The sequence below is a fragment of the Cornus florida genome, unplaced genomic scaffold (assembly GCF_030987335.1).
Source record: "Cornus florida cultivar Cherokee Brave unplaced genomic scaffold, ASM3098733v1 CherokeeBrave_3.0.0_Hap2_Chr08, whole genome shotgun sequence".
Lineage (NCBI taxonomy): Eukaryota > Viridiplantae > Streptophyta > Magnoliopsida > Cornales > Cornaceae > Cornus > Cornus florida.
The window spans coordinates 649,086-673,642 of record NW_026775578.1 but is presented as its reverse complement, the minus strand read 5'-3'; the positions used below and the strand labels follow the sequence as shown (position 1 = coordinate 673,642).

General features: G+C 36.0%; 1 protein-coding gene across 2 annotated transcripts; it reads right to left on the bottom strand.

Moving 5' to 3' along the window:
* Window positions 1–5,103: 5,103 nt before the first annotated feature.
* On the bottom strand, window positions 5,104–8,256 carry LOC132268754 (F-box/FBD/LRR-repeat protein At5g22660-like). 2 transcript variants are annotated; one of them, XM_059769570.1, is made up of 4 exons: window positions 8,143–8,256; window positions 6,708–7,553; window positions 6,481–6,624; window positions 5,104–5,642 (listed from the first exon to the last, which is right to left on the bottom strand). In XM_059769570.1, the coding sequence occupies exons 1-4, from the start codon at window positions 8,239–8,241 to the stop codon at window positions 5,319–5,321; spliced, it is 1,413 nt and encodes a 470-aa protein (XP_059625553.1). In that variant the 5' UTR covers window positions 8,242–8,256; the 3' UTR covers window positions 5,104–5,318. The 2 variants fall into 2 exon arrangements, with proteins under 2 accessions (XP_059625553.1, XP_059625555.1); XM_059769572.1 differs by lacking the exon at window positions 8,143–8,256 and adding an exon at window positions 7,929–8,049.
* Window positions 8,257–24,557: the final 16,301 nt, after the last annotated feature.

The window sequence follows — 24,557 nt, the reverse complement described above, 5'->3', positions numbered from 1 at the left end:
CCTGTGAGATTGGGTGTGACAGAAGATGCCTGCACACTATTGTTCTGGTAACGGGGGCTACCAGTGAGTTTGGACAGATGCCTGTGCACTTTATGCAGTGTCGGGTTCATCTTTTCCAGGATGATGGACATGTTCCGTAGTGTGGTTCTGGATTGGGGTGATACTGATGATGGTTAAAGTGTGAGCCCCTGGGGCAGGAAATAGATCGAGATGTTTTGTAACTGTTTCATGTTGTAATGTTGTATTGGTTGGGACCACTATGTATTAAAGCAATGACGCATTTCTAAGACTATATGTGTATTATCTTTCGGGGAGCCATTACTCTTCCTACATTATTTTATGAGTGGACCCCACATGATTAAGCTTAACATTTATACATCACACACTATCAGCTTTGGAAGAATCTCTCCTACTCACGCAACATCTCTCTATAAACTTCTCATATATATATATATATATATATATATATTTTAAGCCTCAAATTTCTTTTCCATTTTCTGGCTAATAGGTAGGGTTTTCGGGCTCAGTTCCTTAACAAAAAATGTCCCTCTCATTGTCATCTATCACATAGTTAAAGGACTTAATTTTCGGAGTAGCGGTAATTATTTTACGAATTTTTGAAAATTTTAGATTTAAGGCTTCGGAAGAGATTTTGGGCCGCTTTGATTCGGATCCAGGAGCCGCGCCTTTAGAGTAGTTTGCTCTCCTCATCGTTGGCTACGTTTCCACGGAATAATTTTTCGTTCCGCCGCCGTTGATCGGCATTAACTGCGTTGACTTTTTCGGCCGGGGATGCATTTTGGCTACTTTTGAGGTAAGCCATTACATTTTGACTTTAGTTGCTTTCGTTTACTTGAATTCTTGCTAAGTGTGCTTAAAAATGATAAATTTTGGAATTTTGAATGATGATTATGTGTTTACATATTTATGTGGTAAAACATGTTCTAGATGATGTTAATTGTGTATATATATTTGCTTGGTTGCAAAGGTGTTTAAAGAACATGTCTTACGTTGAAATATTTTTTTTAAGGTTATGTGTATATACATGATGATGATGTTGATGAGTATGTATGGCTAAATTGATTAAATGCAAGCATGTGTATGTCAATTTCATTCATGCATAATTCCATTCGTGGCATGGGCATGGTTCGGGAAAAGTGAAGTTGAAATGATTCTTTTTAAATAAATGCATTTGGAAAAGATTGTGAGAAAAGGTTTTGTAAATGGAACCGGGTTTCGCAAGCCCGGGGCTAATTCGACCTAGAGGGAGCGCGGCCTGGTGTAAGGCGTGAAAAAGTTGATACTACGCCAGAAACTGTTGTTGGATTTGGAACTGGGGATAGCTATCAATCTCACCTCGGTAAAGTCGGTGAGCGGTTTTCGGTGTGCGTTGTGTTAAAACGGACTTTAATCAGAAAAGCGTTGCATTTCATGGCATTTTGACACCTATGATTATGACTCATTATGTGATACTAATCTTTTAAATTGAATGATGTGGACTGTGATTTTGATAATTCCATGTGTGATTTTGATCTTCATTGTTATTTTAGGCATTACCTACTGAATTGTTAAGCTCACACCTTATCTTAATATTTTCAGGAAATCAGAGAAGTATGGACATATGACTTATATTCACGAACTTAGGCGACACTAGAAATCTTTATAATGTTATAAGGCTGTATGTACGGCTATGGCGACCTCGTTTATGTATTTAAATTCCTTGTAATCACGTAAATAAAATGTGTATATTTTATGGCCTTGTATTTCCAATTATGTTTCTTGGACATGTATAAATGAAATTTGAAATATGCACGCTACGGACGGGATGCGCGTGAGCTACTTTAAATACTTATTTTTAACGATCATGATTATGGGACTTTATATCATAACTGTCGTGAGTTGGGAGAGGTTTTACATTGTGCTTTGGCTCACAAAAGAGCTCGGTTGGTTACAGGACCAGAGAGGTTGCAGACTGTTAAATTTGCAGCTTTCAGGGCTGTCGGCTGTTGGCTAGGCTAGTCAGCAGACCGAAAGTGCATTTTTCATGTCATTATATCGTTTCGGCTGGTTGACTAACTCAGTCAGCCAACCGACCCAGCAGTTTCAGTCGGCCAACATAAGGCTGTCAATCGATCGGCGCTGCCATTCTACCTTCATTTGTGTTCCTTCTGTGATGTTAGTAGTTCAGTGTTTTATGACCCTTGGGATGATGTGTATATAGTGTATTGACGTTGGAAATGACTTTTTACCCTTAGTTGACCTCGGGTTGAGGTAAGGGACTGGTTAGCGATTTAGACCCTCATGTTCGGGTCGTTACAAAAACTTTATGCAAAAATTCAAATGCCATAGTTCTGCTATATGTGGCATCACTGTTAGTTAAACAATACATTTTTGTTTAGTTTCAACATAAATGTAACCAAATGAGTGTGATAGACTTGATACATGGTTAAATTTTCTTCACTTATTCTCTCTTTATGTGTGTGTGTGTGTGTGTGTGTGTGTGTGTGTGTATGAGATTGAGATGATATATATATATGTATATGTGTAATCTTTGTAGTGGTGAAAATGTTAGTCTGGTATATTTAAAATAGTTTGAAGATTAAATAGATAATTTAACATTTCTATGGGTCAATTGATAAGTCAATTCATAAGTCAAAGGGTAATAAGGTATTTTTACCTTTTGTCAACGGTAGTTGGGGTGATTGTTCAATTTTGCAAATTTGGGGATGTTATCGTCCAAACCGTGTCTAAGTTGTGCAATTTACCCTATGTCACACAATGCGGGAGCGGGAGCGGGAGTGTAAAAATGGCAAAGTCTAAAATTAGTTGAGAGCGGGAGCGTCTTGAGAGCGCATGTATATAATACATTTTATGTTATATATATATATATATATATATATATATATATAATTTTTTTTATTTTAAATTCAACTAATGTTAGAACTTATAAAATGTCCATATAAAAGGTCCAGTCCCACCCATCTATCCGAGCCCAACGCCATAACAATTTCAGTACTCTGGAAAAAAATAAAACTTAGCCCATTACCATTAAGTATAACCCTACTCTTTTTAAAAGACCCAAGCTCATGTTCTATTAAGTATAACCCTACTCCTTTTGCATTTGCATCATTTAGACCAGCAGCTAAGTTGCTAACGGCGGAGCTCTGTATGCCAAGAAGTTATCTCGATGGGCAAAATCACAATCTACAGCAGCATCACAAAAAAATCACTATCCATTGAAGGAGATCTCATCGGAAGATTAGGCTTCATCTTTGGAGATAGAAGTGACTATTGGTAGTGCTTTTTTATTTCATCTTCAGATATGCAAACACACATATATATGCATATCTCTCTTAGTCTTAATCTTCTCTCTTTTTCTTTACAAAAGAAAATCCGAACGACCATCCGCGCCATGTTTTCCAGTGAGTCAACAGGTATTTAGGCAAAAGATCGAATTCTAAAAGTGAGTTCATGAATTCGAAAATTGAGTTCGCGAACTCAAGCTCTCAAAACGTCGATCCGCGTTCGGAGCTCTGGAGCGGAAGTCGTCCATGCGAATCATGTGACTTAGAATTTACCCTTATTATTATTATTATTATTCTTTAATAAGAAACTCACTTATCTACATATCATTTAAACCCTTAAGCTTTTACTTTGAAATACATAAATAATTTGATAACTACACTAATTAGGCTATAATTTTATTATGACTCAAACTAAAATTTAAATTTCCATCAAAATCAAGGAACAATAATCAAAAGATGGGTTTTTTTATATCTTAAAAGAAGAAGAGAAAATAATACAAAAGGGACAAGACAAGAGAAAAGAACAGATGAACAACTTCACAATATTTCATCACCGTGTCAGTAGAGAGGAAATAGAGGGATAGGAAGGAAAGGATGGGGCTTACTCAGAAACCTTTTAGTCTCCATTTTTCTTATTTAGTCTCCTCTTTGGAGGAACCAAGCCATGGGAGATGTTTAGTAAAAAATTATTCTCCCCCAAGACACCATTGTGTTAAGTTAAGACGAACTATGTGATAATTTCTTATAATCTATAGTGAAAAAAAAACCACAGGCCTTGAACTACACAGAGGGTTCCAGTTTCAGAACTTAGTTGTAAAGACGTTCTTTATAATACAGAAAGCACAGAGCGAAGAAAAAAAAAAAAAAAAAAAGGGTAATATGGAGTAGTAGCTGAACAATATCAGCCGTAGTGCCAACGAGATTGTACCACTGTATAAAGAAAGCCTAGTGCTTTTTCAGGCCTTGAAATAATTATGAATCGGAAAATGATTTAATTTCATAAATAAGAATACAAGTGTGAAGATGTAAATCTACAAATAATTTAAAACAGATCAACATATTGCTTCATTTTGTAAGAATAAAAATACACACATTCAAGAAAAAAAAAAAAAAAAGAACAGATCGATTTCAACCACTACGATCTCTTCTCGAGAATTAACTCTCATTATGCTAAAAATAGGCCTTAGACTTAAAATCACAAGAAACATAAATATTGTTGTAATAACTACTGTTTTCCTTTTAAGAAAATTAATGTAGAGTGACAATGGACTACCACCAAAGTATTTGTTTAGTTTTTTTATGCAAGGAGATAGAGAGTGTCAAAATTGCACAGCATGTACGAAAGGGACAACCCAACAACACTACTTGTCCTTGTCCATAGACCTTAGCATTCACATTCTTCCTTGTATCGAAATTTCTACCAATATTAAAAGGTTAGTAGCACACGAACTAGAAAAACTGTGTCCTATTTGTCCCTGTTTATTTCTACCAATCATAAATCATCGAATAGTGTTTTCATTTGTCCGAAAAGCTTCAAATTTAGCAAGTTTGCCAGAGTGAAATGCCTCCAATTTTAACCTTTGACAAAGGTTCACAGCAATCCAACATAGAATCATCAAACCATCTCCATGAACCTGTAAGACAAATGGGAATGGAAAATCATAATGCAAATAGAAAAATGCTGCAACTGTGAAAAATTATATTCTTACACCACCAGATCCTAACTTGGGTGGTATCTCTTCAAGGCTGAGGGCTTCAAGTCACACTTGGAACACAAAGTGTGCGAGTTGCTTACCTATTTAAATGAAAAATGATTTTTCAAATACTTTATTACACATGATATACAAGTTATAACAACTTCTCATCATTTTTCCACCATACAACATCACAACAGTTAAAAGAGGGGCCTGTCCTCTATTTTAAACCCAGACATTGTAGCATTACATCTTTAATTAAATATTACAAAGCACAAATTGCCATCTAATGTTACATGGGCAGCCCTCCACAAAATCTTCATATTATCATTAGTTCAACCCCTCGAGGTAATTTTGATTGCAGTCGCATAGCACACATTTTCGCCGCTAGTCGATTCTCATCTTCCACATTCTCATTTTCAGCTCCTATCAAATACGGTGGGCGTGTATCAATATTTATCTTCTCTAGCGAGACAAAATTCTCAAATAAGTACATGGCGAGCTCAACATCAACCTCACAGCCAGTAAATCCAACCAATTCTACCACCTTGGGACATTTGAGCAGACGTTTCTCAGCCCTTCCTTGTACCACCTTCCCTTGCAAAGAGTAGCGGCCAGGACAATCAATATTCCCATAAAAAACCTGCCACACCAATGGTCCGATTATTAATTCAATTTTGTTAGAACAATGAAATTGACTTTTGATTCCAAACAATGAAAATGGAATGATGATCAAACTGGTTAAAGCTAAGACCTAAATCAATGCACTTAATCTATTAGCCACAAACAAAATGAATCAAAAGTATTAGTCTACTGCAAGTTAACATCTTCTTTTAAGTAGCCTAGTCCACAAAGGACTGTCATCTTATGTATTAATACCTCTAACATCGGTTCCATCTAAGAGCTGATGTATAACTTATTGCCTCTATAATAGCATCTAGTTCATACATCACACATTGGTAATCATTAATTCACACGTATGAGGCAAAGAAATAAAGAATTTTTTCACAAACTTTCCTTGAAGGAGAGAGATGCAGATTAACATTGAACATCAAAATAATAGAAATTGGAAGGCAATGTAGGAATATATTGTCTTCTCATCAAATTTTAAAATATATACACACACACACACACACACACACACATATATATATATATTAAAAAACACCTCCAATGGCCGATGCTAAGCCTAAGCTACAAAATCAATGAAAACAAACTAGATGCACAGTGCACCACTGTTCTCAAATTCTTTTGATATTAGGTAAATTTATGTAAGATATGAATCTTATCTATAGGTCTCAGAAATTTTGTAAAGCAAATCATACATATCTAGAGGGAAAAAAGAAAAAGAGAGCGATGATGTAGTATGAATGCCATTACAAGTTAAAATTACTTAGTAATCACCTAAAATAACATAAAACATAAGATTCCAGGATAGAATATGATGCACATATTGTAAACCAGAAGGTAAGAGCACTAACCTCGAGACAAAATCTATACAAACAAGGAGCTGCCTCTATGAGAGAAATGCAAGGAAGGAAGCTCCTGATACGGTATGGATACACCTTCAATGTCAAATGCTTTAGATTCCTTAATTCAGGAAATTTGGGGAAGTTATCAAATACCTGAAGAGTCCAAATAACGAAATGTGTCAGAAAACCTTGAAGAATAAGAGAAGGCACAAAATAGAGGTAAGTTAGATACTAACCTCGTAATCCAACTTCAATACAAGTGTCTGCAGCTGAGAGGTATAGCTTGAAAACTGGGAAAATTTCATAAACTTGCAAAACTGACCCCCCAGGTTTAGTTTAGAAAGATGGCATGCACTCTTGAAACACAAGTTTATTTGGTGACCAAAATATTCAAGTGACACCAGACTTTTCGCAGAAATCTCAATGTCTTCCAAAAACCAACAGTACGCTATTTTCAAATGCTTGAGCGATTGACCATAAACTTTAACATTGACTAGACAAGCCGAGTTATCAACAGATACTTCTTCAAGAAATGGACAGCTTGATAAAAAACATTCAAGGCATTTTGCAGTCACATCCACATACGTGAAACGGATTGCAGTTAGTGATTCAAGTCTCGAAAAATCCAGGGACCGCATAGATGATAAATTGTAATGCCCTTCCGGAATATTACTATGTAATCGTTTAAGATTCAACTCAAGCCTTTGAACTCTCTTCTCCATTGCAAAGTGAACCCAATTATCAATATCAGATGTAGAACTAGAATCCAAATCAAAGTGAATTCTGAATTCATCCAGGGTTGCACCCTTGTGTGAGTTCAAGACCCGATTCACCCAACTTATATAGTTAGCCCTCTCCACCCCTAATATTTTCCAATTTCCTTTCCTTCGAAGTTTCCGCAATAACTTCAAAGCCTCAAAATTAAAAGTACCAGTTGTATATGTCCACAACTCTTTCCATCTACTTGAGACTACACTAGTTCTTGCCGCCTCTTTCATTGGCAAGCAAGAGAGGATGCAAATAAGAATTTCATCCGGCAACTGACTGATCCGATCTTCAGAGTGATTACTCCTCCCTTTACACTGATTATTGCAAACCAAATAACATAGTGAGGATAATTAGTATAAATTAATAAAATTGAATTGACCACAAACATGAGAAATTAGGTGATAACAAATAAGGAGAAAACAACTCCTCTCTTTACACTGATTATTGCAAACCACATAACATAGTGAGGACAGTCAGTATAAATTAATAAAATTGAATTAAACAAAGACATGATAAATTAGGTAAAACGAATAAGGAGAAAACAACCACGCAAACACACAATAATTCATCACACATAATAATTTAGCGGAGAAATTGACGATTAAGAAAAAAGAAAGCTTTATGATTATTATTATATGGAAAAGATTCAAAAAAAATTTCAAATTGCTTAAAGGGAAAAAGATATTTACCTTCCTAAGTACAAATTTGGAGTTCAGTCGTCTTTGTTTCATTGTGTAACCAAAAACCCTTTAGCCAAGTCTTCAACTTCGTAAAAACTTTGAACACCCAGTGAGGAATTGTTTAAAAAATTACTATCAATCTACAATGAGAATATATGACACAGAAAGTATGTGTGTGTGTGTGTGTGTGTGTGTGTGTATATTACTAAGCAGATCTTGTCACCTGAGGCGATAGCGGAGGCTGCGCGGAGTGTCGAAGCAGATTGTTGTGATCGTAATGACTAGAAGAAATATTTCCAAATCCTTCGGCACGAAGGAACATAGAGAATTTGGACGATGGAATGATGGTAAATATACACCAATCTGTTTCACGCGCTTAGATAAAAAATAAATAAAAATTAACCAGCCCAACGTGAGTGGGCTTAGCCCATCAGTTTTGCAACCGACCTATTGATAGAAAGAGGTCGTAAAACGGCACATGGGGGGTCAGAAGCAAGTGGAGTCAAGGGCGGGTCAAACTCACATTCCATTGAGACATTGATTAGTCTTATAAATTATAAATTAAAGCCTAGCTCTAAGAAAAATTGAGATAAGACCCCCTAAGTTTAATAAAAAGAATCCCTAAGTTTTTTATTTTTATGTTAGATATCATTATTAGGGTAAATTGCAACACTGTTTGGACGATACTCTTAAGTTTACAAAATTAAACAATCACCCCAACTATCTTTGACAGAAGATAAAAATACCTTATTGCTCATTGACTTATGAATGACTTATCAATTGACACATTGAAATGTTGATTTACCTATTTAATTTTTTTAACTATTTTTAATATGTCACACTAACATATAAATATAATGTGCTGATTGAATTGGATCAAATCGAATCGTATTCGTATATATATAAATTATTTGCTCACCCCTAATAGTTTCTAAAGCAAATTAGAATCCAATTAATTTCAATTATTTAATGTCCTGCGAAGGGACAATTAATTTCAAATTTTCAATTCGCTATTTGTCTTTTCATTCAAGGAGGACAAAATTGAATGTAAAAAAGATTATTTTATGAGTATATATGAGTATTATTTAGAATAAATTATAGTCATATGGGTGGGCTTGGCTTCAGTTAGTACGTCCTATAGTTTGGGCCTTGGCTGGCTAGTATTGTATAGGCTTGAGTTCAAATCATGTCAGGCTTTCATAATTGTACAGTAATTATTAAGTGCCCTGTCCTTCCCAATGTTCACCCCTAAATGAGGCGTATTATACAGGGATGGCAACGGGGGCGTGATGAGTATTAAAAAGTGCGTATTTAAACCCTTTAAGCTTAGGCATTCTAGTACCTTTATCTATCTTACTTTACCGTTTTAGATTGATCTCGTATTATTTTCATTTTCAACCACTTATCCCAAAAATAAGCTAACTCAGCCAAATAAGAGCTTAATTGAAGCAATTCTGAGATTAAACAAAGAAAGGAGCAAAGTGGAGGAAGAAAGAAGCAAAACAGCAAGTTCGATCGATCCAAAGTCAAGGTTCGATCGATCGAACAATGATCGATCTCAGCACTTCAAGATAGATTCAAGCCTTGACCAAAAAGCATAAAGTTCCAAAAGTTCGATCGATCCAACACCATCCTTCGATCGATTGAACACTTTTGTCCTTATTCAAATGATTGATCCTATCCATAACTGTCGACCCACTAACCACCTTTTGTCCTTTTCCCAAAAATATCTCCCAAAATATCTCGGATTTGTCTTTTTCCAAAAAGCTCAGCCAGTTGGATCTATCCAGCCTCAGTTTGATCGATCTCAGCCAGTTCGATCGATCCAAGTCCAAGGTTCGATCGATCGAACTTCCTCCGAGTGCAAAAAGTTAAAATTCTAGCTCATTGAAAGTTTTCCTTTATCCAATCATTGGAGAATATTGTGTGCACGACCCTAGCTCATTTTGGGTGTCATTTTGACCTACCTATATAAGGATAAGGATTGCTTTTTCAAAAAGAGAGAAAAAAATTAGACATTCATATAATCTCTTGGAGAGGAAGCTTGGAGGAGGAGGAGGCTAGAGACACCATTGGAGATCTTCATCAACAAGGAGCAAACCTCTTCCATGGAATTAGCCCTTGAGGGTTGGAGTATCATCACCATGAGTGGCTAGACATCCTCTTGGGGCTAGAGTTAGCCCCAAGCATGCTTTCTATATCTTAATCTTGTGTATTACTGAGGGATTAGTGTTGTAATTGATGTTTTGACACTTTGATATATATGGATCTTGTTTATTCAATGATTTATGTGGTTTAATGCTTCCAATTGGTCATTTCATTCTATCTATATGTCTATGTATGATAGAATAGATGTTCATGTGCTTATCTCTAGATTTTGTGTTATTGATGCGTGTCTATGTGTATTGATACTATAGATTTAGAGATTGTCAAAACATTGTGCTTAAAAGAATGCTTTTGTGATTCTCTTGATGGTTCATGCTTATCTCTTGATGGGTTGTGCCTCTCCCCTAGTTTATTTTCATGCTAGTAGTGTAGATGTAATGTAGTTGTAGTGTAGTGTTAAATGGGAGGACAATCTATGCTTCTTGTTTGATGATCCAAGCTTTTGAATGCAATTAGCATATGTCTCTATCCTTATGTTGTATTTGGATTGTGAGTTAAGTGAAATGATTAACGACTTGTTTTGATTTATTGTGCCTTTCACATGTTGTGTACACAATATATGCTTCATAGCTTAGATATATTGTGCCTTTCACATGATGTTTAGACAATACATACTTAACTAGTCATCCTTACTTGTTGAATCAACCAAATACACACACACCAATATTGCAACACCCTAATTGCCTTCATTAATCACTTGTCAATGATATAGAAATGCATTGCTTGGTGGTGATCTCTAAACCCCAAGATATCTCTCTCTTTCTCTTTCACTTACTCTTAATTGCAATTTTTTTGCTATTATTTAGTTTAATTTAGTTGCTCTTTAATCAACCAACTAACCAATTGTTTGATCACTTGACCTACTAGCTTAATTGTGATTCCACGACATTGCTCGATCTTCACAGTCCCTTGGGACGATCCCTACTCGCCCTAGCTATATTAATAGTGAAATGTAGTAGTGGCTTCTATAAATGTAAAACTCTTGGCCCTCGCCTTAATGCACACTCTTAAGCTTACGGTTCACGAACGACCAGGGCGGGTTTGGGCAGGTGTACCCCCCATAACCGTTTAAAAACCCCGCCCCCGTCCCTGTCCAAAACCATATAAATGGGGGAACCTTCCACCCCATCCCCGTAACCGTTTAACATTTTTACCTCCGCGGGTACCCTCTCCGCCCCGTTTAAGACCATAATTTATTTATTGTTGAAATAAATTTGCTCTTTTTTTTTTTTTCCTCATCTTCTGTTCTTCACCATTGTAACTCTTTTTTTTAATCAAATTCATTTGTTAATTTAATATTATTATATAGGGTACTTAATATATATATTGGGAAATATATATACGAATGAAATAAGGGTACTTAAATAATTTTTCTATCTAAACGGGACGGGGCGATGCAAGGCGACCTCTCCCCACCCCCGCATCAAATCCGCGTGGGTTTTATTACATCAAACCATCCACACCCAAATAAGCTAGACGGTTCTCCAAAATCGCAAAAAACGGAACGGGACGGGTAACCGCAGGGGTGGGTCAAATTGCCATCCCTAGGCGTATACAAGGGGTTGGAAATGAATAGTTTCATTTGCTGTTCACTCAAAAAAAGAATTGAAATCTAACAATTGTTAGATTCTGAGTCATACAAATTTATGTTTATATAGTTTTATATTTATATAATTTGATCTGTTAAATAATTCATTAAAAATTGACACCCAACTTAGAACACATTTTCCTGATTTCCACGTTGTAGAAGAATTCGAGTAGAGTTGATACCCTTTAACGTAATTATCTAGGGGTGAATTGTTAGGAAAATGAGGTTTTCAATTTTATGCGCATATCAAAGTACCTATTCCATGGTAGGAATGTACTCCTTATACGAAATTTTATAAAGGATTTTTGATAATTTCACACGTAGAGAACATTGTTAATATATATATTTTTCTTCCTTTTCTTTTATTTATTTATTTTTTTCTTAAACAAAATTGCACGCACATATATGTTTCTATGGAGACTTGAATATGACTTTTTACGTAACTTTGAGTTATTAGAGCACATTCTGAATATGACTTTTTACGTAACTTTGAGTTATTAGAGCACATTCTTCTTACTTAATAGTCTTACTTTTTTTTTAAATAGCTAGATTCAAACTTGAACTCGAGATTTTGAACTGCTCACAAGCATAAATTGAATCTAAATTGAGTTTTAAAATGAAGGGAAGTCAAATTGGAATAATTTTTATGTGAACTCCAATCTAATTGTCTGCTATAGAAATATCCTATATCACTAAGACAAATCTAAATTAACAAGAGACCACTTAATTATGATATCCAGAATCATAAAGATAAATTGAAGAAGGGCCCACTTAATTATTTCTACAGAAAAAAAAATAGAATAAATTACATTAACAACACACCTACCATTTTATTTCCAGCTGACTAAATTTATAAAATAATAATATTGTCTTTCTCCTATATATAATATAATATAATACTCCATATTATTATAATATAAAAGTATTACACTTTTATACTCAATGTCACTTTTTCATAGGTGACACAATTTGCCTAACTCACAAAAAAATGAGTATAATTTACCAAAAGTAAATAAATAAAATAACACACATAAAAATTCTTGCAAAACTGGATACAGTAAATTTTTATTTTTATTTTTGGAATCTTAGAGTAACGATCAAGGAAGTAGTAATAGGAATGTCAAGAATTCAAAAAGTGAATTGTTGTATGAGAGAAAAACGGCATTTGGTCCTACAAAGTGATTTGATCGGAATGAAGTGCCACAGTTAGACGTCCCTTTCACAGACAAACTGACACAAGTCGGCGTTTGCCGGTGGGCTGCTATTAGCTTTTGCTTTCATAGGTTGTACTGTCGGCTCCGTCGGCGCGTATTTTACCGTGCCCACTAAAAACTCATGGGTGGGGTCCGAACAGTTGGCCGGACCCTTGTCCGTACTCGAGGTCGACTATGGGTATAACCGTCATTTCCAATGTCAACACGAAGCATGAACCTCATCCATAATGTAACGTTACCGATTTTTCCTATTTTCTATTTGTTGGAAATTATTTAATTTTTTTGGATTATTTTAATTCTTACCTCGTTTTGCGTGTCACGCAGGCCCCGAGGGGCTTTTTGGTCATTCATCTAGCCGAGGGTTTTGGAAATTTATTTTTAATCATTTTAAGTCAGTTAGAAGTGATGGTATTATTTTTAAATTTTTCAGATGTCGGGTCGATTTCTGAATTCTTGAACTTCTCTCGGTTTTCTCATTTTAAGTGAGGGGCATTATAGACATTTCACTCATATATTCATATTCATATATCTACATAGTTCGGAAGATATTTTGGAGGATAGAGGAGGCATTACATTGAATGAGCAAGGGCAAGATTCAAACTTCACCAAAAGTATAAACCATTTTTTGTTTGACAAGTGGCACCATTAGGACCACTTGACCAAGTGCAAGACCAACTTTTTCCCCTTCCTCTTTCATTTTCGGGCATCACCTCTTCCTCTTCTTTGTCTTCATTTTTCTTTCTCTATATTCCATATCTGCATCAGATATATGCCACATATGTTTCAACCTTGGATTTGGGGATATTAGAAGTTGTTTTTGGTGATGCCATAGAGAGAAAGTTGATGAGCTTGAGGAGAGCTTCCATTTGGCACCCATGTTGCTAGGGTTTAGAGAATTTTAAAGCTAGGGCTTGCTAAGGCCTTGTTTGGTTTGCTATTTTGCGGTAAGGGAAGTCTAAATTACAAATTCCTATGATTTTAGTGAGATTCTATGTATTTTCTTACATTAAAATCTTGATATTGTGAAGCATGCTTAGTTTGTAGCTTTTTGGTTGTGATGTTAAGCATGAGATAGTATTGAATTAATTATTATGGATTGAGAATATGATTATTTCTTGTATTTGTGCCAAGCATGCTATTTTCTATGAGAAAATGTGAAAGTACGAATTATGTGACTAAATTTTATGTTTGGGTTTTTGATATGATAATCATGATGTAAATAATGACTTGTATATTGATAAATGGTAGTATGATATGCATATTCTTGGTATGGGGTGAGTTGAAATAGTGAAGGTTTGATATGGTAGAAAAGGTTAGGAAGTGAGATGAAGGATAGTGTTGTAAGTTAAGGTGGTGGTTAATTAAGAAGGTTTTAGTGAGGTTTGGTTAGAAAAGAAGAAGAGAACATTTGTATTTCATGTTTGATGGTTTGGTTTGTTGTTATACCCCCGGATTTCCGGATGCGGGTTGGCAGGCCCACGCCCGATTACCCGAGGATATCAAACCAATTAGGCGATAATCGAACACAGAATACAAATAAGATAAACAGGAATAAATAAAAACTGTTGAAAAGAAACTAGAATAGAAATCTCAAAAACTGAAACCTCAAAATATAATTTTATAAGTAAAGAATTATTCTGACACATACAAATTCTCCATTTCCAATACAACTCGGGAATCCATCTAGTGGACCCCTAATAAAACTGCAACACTAAAAAATAACAACTAAAGGACTCCAATGCTAAATCACGAAGAAACTCCTACGTCGTCGGAAGAATGAGTAGCCGTCTCTGCTCAGCACAAACAAGCTTTAAGACTGGAACCATCCGTTACCTGTAAAATAATAGTGGGTTAGACCCACGAACAAGTTCTATCCTAACTACAATCCAAACAGAGACTCGATACATAGATACACCCAATATGTCTCAACCATATCTAAATAGTCCGTAGATATGTATATATACACACTACAGGACTCTTACTGAACTATGATGAGGGTCTCAACCTGAATAGAATGCAACATGTAAAAACGCACCCAAAGGTGGGCATGAGTACCTAGACCTAACAGGGTATACCTTAACCATCATAACTAGCTATGCATCCTATTACATATACGCACCCCAACCAACGATCCTGAGACTCAAGCTCATATCGCGGTACTATAAATCTTATATATAAATTCCCATCCAAATATAATGATGTGCCGATCAACTGTTCGTCACTCAAGACACAACATATAATTAAGATTTAAATGTTTTAATTAAATCCCTATCCTATTTCATACCGAAATATAATCAACCATCCAATATGTCGTTCAACTGTTTTAGCTGACACGACATGAAACCATGTAGGATTTAACTGTTTTAGTTAATCCATTCCGTATGTATGAATGGGTAGGAGTTAGCGTTTTGATCTAGCCCTTCCCTCCGTATGCCACCGTCCCATACCGGTGCATACCATGCAAATGATCCGTAAATGATGCAACATTTTAAGCAGTATATCAAATATAGTCCACATAATCCATATAGTTGATAAATACAGAATTTAAATAACTCATCAACTAACCATTCACAATAAAATCCATGTAGTTGACGAAACAATGCTTGATCGTTCGTCAATTTAAAATCCAGACCGACATCCATATAATTGACAGAAAATATATATATTTAATTCTTTAATTAAATCCAGGCCAACATTCATATGCTTGACAGAATCTAAGTGTTAGTTCAGCAACTTAAATCCAAACCATAAATCAAGTAATTGCGGAATATGGTATACTATTTCAGCAAGTTCAATTTAAAAATATACTCCAGTTAATTGCAGAGTAAGATTTAATATTTCAACCATTAAATTCCAAACCATAATCCAATTCAAATCCTTAATTGAAGAATAGGGTGTGACACTACAGTAACTACAACCAGAGTACTATCCAATTCAAAACCATGTAAACTACAGAATTAAAAAAAGTAGTTTAGCAACCAAAATCCAAACCACGCCTAGGTCCAGTCACTTAAATGAAGACCCTTTGTACCTTTAAAATAAGTTTTAAACTCATGCTATAATCCATTTAAATTGCTAGTTTAAACTTAGGCAATTAAATCCTTTCCGTCTATAACTAACATGCGAAGTTGTTTAAGTTCCTTCTTTTAATTCCACTTGCATAATTGCATCTCTTATGCACTGAGAGCTTATAAAAATACCTAGGTTACATGTTAATCATCTTAGTCTACTTCCCACACAGTTCCAGACTCAAAAATCGTCCACACAGTGCATCCAAAAACCCAGTATACATCAAAATAGGAGAGCCTGCTCTTTGAACTTGAAAGTAGGCTCTTTTTAGAGCATGGAGCCGGCTCCATTGCTTCATGGAGCCGGCTCTGAAGATGAGGGAGCCAGCTCTCTCTCCATAGAGCAGGCTCTCTCCATCTCTGAGAGCCGTCTTCAACCTCTGCAACATCTGCGACCTTCTGCGTTGTTTTAAGCCGCTTCCACCCCTTTTTGTTTTTTAAAGACTAAATCTAGATGTTCTAGGTGTGTCAAGTATTAACCAAATTCATTATTCAGACCAATTTTACATCGTTAAACCCCTTTAACACTTACTGATTTAAACATGCTTGAAAACCAAACACAGTAGCAACACTTGCAGGAACCATCATAGAGTTTAATCAAAGCATACACATAATTAAACAGACATATAAAAACATACATAATTCAGTTATTGATCCATTAAACCCTAGAGCATACTTAGGTGCACAGAACACAGGCCAACGGGAAGGAGAAAGAAGATAACTTGCCTGTGCTTTCAGTTACGAAATCCCAGCATCATATCCGCTGTTTTGGCAATGCTGAGTTACTGTCTAGCCTCCTCTTACTTCTGCTCTTCCATTCTCCTAGGTCTGACTTTGAAGCCCCAGCCGGAAACCTCACAAACTTGTTCTGTTTCTCTCAAAACCTCACTCTGTATGACACTGTATTTTGATACGTGAATAGGGTTTTCCAACCTTTCCTTTAGGCTATAAACATATATATATAGGCATAGATAAAACCTAATTCTAATGGAAATCTCAGATAGAAACCCTAACCTAAATTAAACCCTAATCGGCCCATAGGTTGTAATCCGTCTCTGCTTCTACCTACTGGACCACTCAACAGAACCCTAAAGACTGTATTAACGTAATTTAAATACTCATTTAACTTAATTAAATAAGTAAACCAAACTAAAAAAACCAAACCATAAATTAAATCATTACCACAAATCAATTAAATCAATGAATGCAATTAAATTAAATGACTAAACAACAAACACAATTTAAAAAAAAAAAAGAAATTCATTTAAATAAAACAATTAATTAAAACAATTTGACACCTAAGCACATAGAATAAAATTTAAATTTCAATCTTATCCTTTTGAAAACTAGGGATATTACATTTGTGAATTTGTGAAATTCATGTATGATTGATATGACTCATAATCCCATGATCCATTTTCTTTGGTTGCGGCTCACAGGATTTTTAGGAATGTACTTTAGGCTTTTTCTTCTGAGCTGTTGAGCTCACCCTATTATCATTAATATTTTTCAAGAACTCGGAGATGAGCCGGTGAATGATAGGCATCCATAGTTATTGATGTAGTTAGGATTTCAATTCATTTTTATTAAAACTATGTAATTTTGGCAATGAAAGCCTCAGTTTCTGTATTTAATTCTTTAGAGATTGTATAAAAATGGGATTTGTATAATTTGATCTTTAAACAATGTATTGGACTTGTATTGAGCTTTAATTATGTTTTACACACCTTTGAATGCATGAATTGGGACACGTTTAGACCTAAAATGTGGTTACCAAGGGACCCAAGAGGTGTCTATATGCACAAGTGCACAATTTTAAGGTTTTTAGGGCATTTTCAAGATTCTGACCATCTTGAACCAGTTCAGTCCCAATGAACCCGTTCAAGGGGTGCATTTGGTTCATGTTTGATTCTGACCATCTTGAACCAGTTCAGTCCCAATGAACCCGTTCAAGGGGTGCATTTGGTTCATGTTTGGGCATACTGCCCATCTTGAACCTGTTCATGATCATTAAACCAGTTCAAGACCTCTAGTACTCACTTTAGCGAGTACCATAACTTTTCAAGTGATACCACGACCGGTTATTCAACCATAGGAGACGGAGATGGAGCGGAATCTTCAGTACCTTATTCAGTTTGGCAAACTCATGAAAGTAACATTTGAGGGAGGTCTGGACCCGTTAGTTGCAGAATACAGGCTTGATGAAGTTGAAAAGCATTTCAGGGCAATAGTCGCACCTAATGATCGGTTAAAGATTACCTTAGCCACGTATAAGTTTGTTAGCGACGCGGCAGTATGGTGGAAGACCATGACTAGCGCGTATAATACTGATAGTATGAGTTGGGATACATTCAAGAATCTTTTCTCTGATAAGTATTTCCCGTAGACCAAGATACGGGAATTGAGGACACAGTTTGATAGTCTCGAGCAAGGTGACCTGTCAGTGATGGAGTATGAGAATAAGTTCACTTCTATTTCACGTTTTGCTACAGATGTGTTAGGGAATGAGGAGGAGAAGACATGATGTTTTGTGTACGGCCTAAATCGTTCTATTAGGCCGGGGGTGACACTTTTGGGATTAAAGAGTTATTCTGAGGTGGTTACTAAAGCACAGATGGCGGAGGCAAAAGCCAAAGATTGGCAAAAAAGGTGTGGTATAGTTGGTTCTCAAGAATGAGGTGTGAATGTGGGTACTTCTTCAGGAAGCGAGGACAGGAGGAGGCACATATGTGTTTTATTGTTTTCTCAGGAGCAACGAACGACAGGTGCTACTCCTATTGTTGGTACTTCTTTAGGGTCCTCTAGGATGAGTGTTGTGTGTTACCATTGTAGACAACCAAGACACTGCAAGGCAGAGTGTCCGCTTGATAAATCTAGTTTCAGAGTTTGTTTTCAGTGTGGTTAGATGGGCCACATGAAGAGGGACTGTCAACAGAGGAGATAAGGCATTACTGTGATTGATTCTTGTATAATGGGGGATACCTGTGAGATGGGGCAGATGCCTGTGCACTATTGTGCTGGATGTAGCATGAGTTACCTGTGAGTTTTATAACGAGAGGTCACCTGTGACTATGTTGTAACGGGGGATACCTGTGAGTTGTGTCAGTTGTAATAGGGGAAACCTGTGAGTCGGCTTGTGTTGTAACGGGGGATACCTGTGAGCCATGTCGAATGTAACATGGGACACCTGTCAGTCAGTTTGTGTTGTAACGGTGGACACATGTGAGTCGTGTTGCATGGTTGTCTGTGAGTCGTGTTGTATCGTTGTCTGTGAGTCATGTAATATAGTTATTTGGGAGTCATGCCGCATTGTCGTATGTGCGTTTTGTCATGTTATTGCTAGTGCGTTGTGTCGTGTTGTAACGGGGGCTACCTGTGAGTCGTGTTGTGTTGTAACGGGGGATACCTGTGAGTCTAATATAGTAACAGGGGTTACCAGTGATTGTGTAACGGGGAACACCTGTGAGTTCTATAACGGGGGGATCCTGTGAGATTGGGTGTGACAGAAGATGCCTGCACACTATTGTTCTGGTAACGGGGGCTACCAGTGAGTTTGGACAGATGCCTGTGCACTTTATGCAGTGTCGGGTTCATCTTTTCCAGGATGATGGACATGTTCCGTAGTGTGGTTCTGGATTGGGGTGATACTGATGATGGTTAAAGTGTGAGCCCCTGGGGCAGGAAATAGATCGAGATGTTTTGTAACTGTTTCATGTTGTAATGTTGTATTGGTTGGGACCACTATGTATTAAAGCAATGACGCATTTCTAAGACTATATGTGTATTATCTTTCGGGGAGCCATTACTCTTCCTACATTATTTTATGAGTGGACCCCACATGATTAAGCTTAACATTTATACATCACACACTATCAGCTTTGGAAGAATCTCTCCTACTCACGCAACATCTCTCTATAAACTTCTCATATATATATATATATATATATATATATATATATATTTTAAGCCTCAAATTTCTTTTCCATTTTCTGGCTAATAGGTAGGGTTTTCGGGCTCAGTTCCTTAACAAAAAATGTCCCTCTCATTGTCATCTATCACATAGTTAAAGGACTTAATTTTCGGAGTAGCGGTAATTATTTTACGAATTTTTGAAAATTTTAGATTTAAGGCTTCGGAAGAGATTTTGGGCCGCTTTGATTCGGATCCAGGAGCCGCGCCTTTAGAGTAGTTTGCTCTCCTCATCGTTGGCTACGTTTCCACGGAATAATTTTTCGTTCCGCCGCCGTTGATCGGCATTAACTGCGTTGACTTTTTCGGCCGGGGATGCATTTTGGCTACTTTTGAGGTAAGCCATTACATTTTGACTTTAGTTGCTTTCGTTTACTTGAATTCTTGCTAAGTGTGCTTAAAAATGATAAATTTTGGAATTTTGAATGATGATTATGTGTTTACATATTTATGTGGTAAAACATGTTCTAGATGATGTTAATTGTGTATATATATTTGCTTGGTTGCAAAGGTGTTTAAAGAACATGTCTTACGTTGAAATATTTTTTTTAAGGTTATGTGTATATACATGATGATGATGTTGATGAGTATGTATGGCTAAATTGATTAAATGCAAGCATGTGTATGTCAATTTCATTCATGCATAATTCCATTCGTGGCATGGGCATGGTTCGGGAAAAGTGAAGTTGAAATGATTCTTTTTAAATAAATGCATTTGGAAAAGATTGTGAGAAAAGGTTTTGTAAATGGAACCGGGTTTCGCAAGCCCGGGGCTAATTCGACCTAGAGGGAGCGCGGCCTGGTGTAAGGCGTGAAAAAGTTGATACTACGCCAGAAACTGTTGTTGGATTTGGAACTGGGGATAACTATCAATCTCACCTCGGTAAAGTCGGTGAGCGGTTTTCGGTGTGCGTTGTGTTAAAACGGACTTTAATCAGAAAAGCGTTGCATTTCATGGCATTTTGACACCTATGATTATGACTCATTATGTGATACTAATCTTTTAAATTGAATGATGTGGACTGTGATTTTGATAATTCCATGTGTGATTTTGATCTTCATTGTTATTTTAGGCATTACCTACTGAATTGTTAAGCTCACACCTTATCTTAATATTTTCAGGAAATCAGAGAAGTATGGACATATGACTTATATTCACGAACTTAGGCGACACTAGAAATCTTTATAATGTTATAAGGCTGTATGTACGGCTATGGCGACCTCGTTTATGTATTTAAATTCCTTGTAATCACGTAAATAAAATGTGTATATTTTATGGCCTTGTATTTCCAATTATGTTTCTTGGACATGTATAAATGAAATTTGAAATATGCACGCTACGGACGGGATGCGCGTGAGCTACTTTAAATACTTATTTTTAACGATCATGATTATGGGACTTTATATCATAACTGTCGTGAGTTGGGAGAGGTTTTACATTGTGCTTTGGCTCACAAAAGAGCTCGGTTGGTTACAGGACCAGAGAGGTTGCAGACTGTTAAATTTGCAGCTTTCAGGGCTGTCGGCTGTTGGCTAGGCTAGTCAGCAGACCGAAAGTGCATTTTTCATGTCATTATATCGTTTCGGCTGGTTGACTAACTCAGTCAGCCAACCGACCCAGCAGTTTCAGTCGGCCAACATAAGGCTGTCAATCGATCGGCGCTGCCATTCTACCTTCATTTGTGTTCCTTCTGTGATGTTAGTAGTTCAGTGTTTTATGACCCTTGGGATGATGTGTATATAGTGTATTGACGTTGGAAATGACTTTTTACCCTTAGTTGACCTCGGGTTGAGGTAAGGGACTGGTTAGCGATTTAGACCCTCATGTTCGGGTCGTTACAAAAACTTTATGCAAAAATTCAAATGTCATAGTTCTGCTATATGTGGCATCACTGTTAGTTAAACAATACATTTTTGTTTAGTTTCAACATAAATGTAACCAAATGAGTGTGATAGACTTGATACATGGTTAAATTTTCTTCACTTATTCTCTCTTTATGTGTGTGTGTGTGTGTGTGTGTGTGTGTGTGTGTATGAGATTGAGATGATATATATATATGTATATGTGTAATCTTTGTAGTGGTGAAAATGTTAGTCTGGTATATTTAAAATAGTTTGAAGATTAAATAGATAATTTAACATTTCTATGGGTCAATTGATAAGTCAATTCATAAGTCAAAGGGTAATAAGGTATTTTTACCTTTTGTCAACGGTAGTTGGGGTGATTGTTCAATTTTGCAAATTTGGGGATGTTATCGTCCAAACCGTGTCTAAGTTGTGCAATTTACCCTATGTCACACAATGCGGGAGCGGGAGCGGGAGTGTAAAAATGGCAAAGTCTAAAATTAGTTGAGAGCGGGAGCGTCTTGAGAGCGCATGTATATAATACATTTTATGTTATATATATATATATATATATATATATATATATATATATAATTTTTTTTTATTTTAAATTCAACTAATGTTAGAACTTATAAAATGCCCATATAAAAGGTCCAGTCCCACCCATCTATCCGAGCCCAACGCCATAACAATTTCAGTACTCTGGAAAAAAATAAAACTTAGCCCATTACCATTAAGTATAACCCTACTCTTTTTAAAAGACCCAAGCTCATGTTCTATTAAGTATAACCCTACTCCTTTTGCATTTGCATCATTTAGACCAGCAGCTAAGTTGCTAACGGCGGAGCTCTGTATGCCAAGAAGTTATCTCGATGGGCAAAATCACAATCTACAGCAGCATCACAAAAAAATCACTATCCATTGAAGGAGATCTCATCGGAAGATTAGGCTTCATCTTTGGAGATAGAAGTGACTATTGGTAGTGCTTTTTTATTTCATCTTCAGATATGCAAACACACATATATATGCATATCTCTCTTAGTCTTAATCTTCTCTCTTTTTCTTTACAAAAGAAAATCCGAACGACCATCCGCGCCATGTTTTCCAGTGAGTCAACAGGTATTTAGGCAAAAGATCGAATTCTAAAAGTGAGTTCATGAATTCGAAAATTGAGTTCGCGAACTCAAGCTCTCAAAACGTCGATCCGCGTTCGGAGCTCTGGAGCGGAAGTCGTCCATGCGAATCATGTGACTTAGAATTTACCTTTATTATTATTATTATTATTCTTTAATAAGAAACTCACTTATCTACATATCATTTAAACCCTTAAGCTTTTACTTTGAAATACATAAATAATTTGATAACTACACTAATTAGGCTATAATTTTATTATGACTCAAACTAAAATTTAAATTTCCATCAAAATCAAGGAACAATAATCAAAAGATGGGTTTTTTTATATCTTAAAAGAAGAAGAGAAAATAATACAAAAGGGACAAGACAAGAGAAAAGAACAGATGAACAACTTCACAATATTTCATCACCGTGTCAGTAGAGAGGAAATAGAGGGATAGGAAGGAAAGGATGGGGCTTACTCAGAAACCTTTTAGTCTCCATTTTTCTTATTTAGTCTCCTCTTTGGAGGAACCAAGCCATGGGAGATGTTTAGTAAAAAATTATTCTCCCCCAAGACACCATTGTGTTAAGTTAAGACGAACTATGTGATAATTTCTTATAATCTATAGTGAAAAAAAAACCACAGGCCTTGAACTACACAGAGGGTTCCAGTTTCAGAACTTAGTTGTAAAGACGTTCTTTATAATACAGAAAGCACAGAGCGAAGAAAAAAAAAAAAAAAAAAGGGTAATATGGAGTAGTAGCTGAACAATATCAGCCGTAGTGCCAACGAGATTGTACCACTGTATAAAGAAAGCCTAGTGCTTTTTCAGGCCTTGAAATAATTATGAATCGGAAAATGATTTAATTTCAAAAATAAGAATACAAGTGTGAAGATGTAAATCTACAAATAATTTAAAACAGATCAACATATTGCTTCATTTTGTAAGAATAAAAATACACACATTCAAGAAAAAAAAAAGAAAAAAGAACAGATCGATTTCAACCACTACGATCTCTTCTCGAGAATTAACTCTCATTATGCTAAAAATAGGCCTTAGACTTAAAATCACAAGAAACATAAATATTGTTGTAATAACTACTGTTTTCCTTTTAAGAAAATTAATGTAGAGTGACAATGGACTACCACCAAAGTATTTGTTTAGTTTTTTTATGCAAGGAGATAGAGAGTGTCAAAATTGCACAGCATGTACGAAAGGGACAACCCAACAACACTACTTATCCTTGTCCATAGACCTTAGCATTCACATTCTTCCTTGTATCGAAATTTCTACCAATATTAAAAGGTTAGTAGCACACGAACTAGAAAAACTGTGTCCTATTTGTCCCTGTTTATTTCTACCAATCATAAATCATCGAATAGTGTTTTCATTTGTCCGAAAAGCTTCAAATTTAGCAAGTTTGCCAGAATGAAATGCCTCCAATTTTAACCTTTGACAAAGGTTCACAGCAATCCAACATAGAATCATCAAACCATCTCCATGAACCTGTAAGACAAATGGGAATGGAAAATCATAATGCAAATAGAAAAATGCTGCAACTGTGAAAAATTATATTCTTACACCACCAGATCCTAACTTGGGTGGTATCTCTTCAAGGCTGAGGGCTTCAAGTCACACTTGGAACACAAAGTGTGCGAGTTGCTTACCTA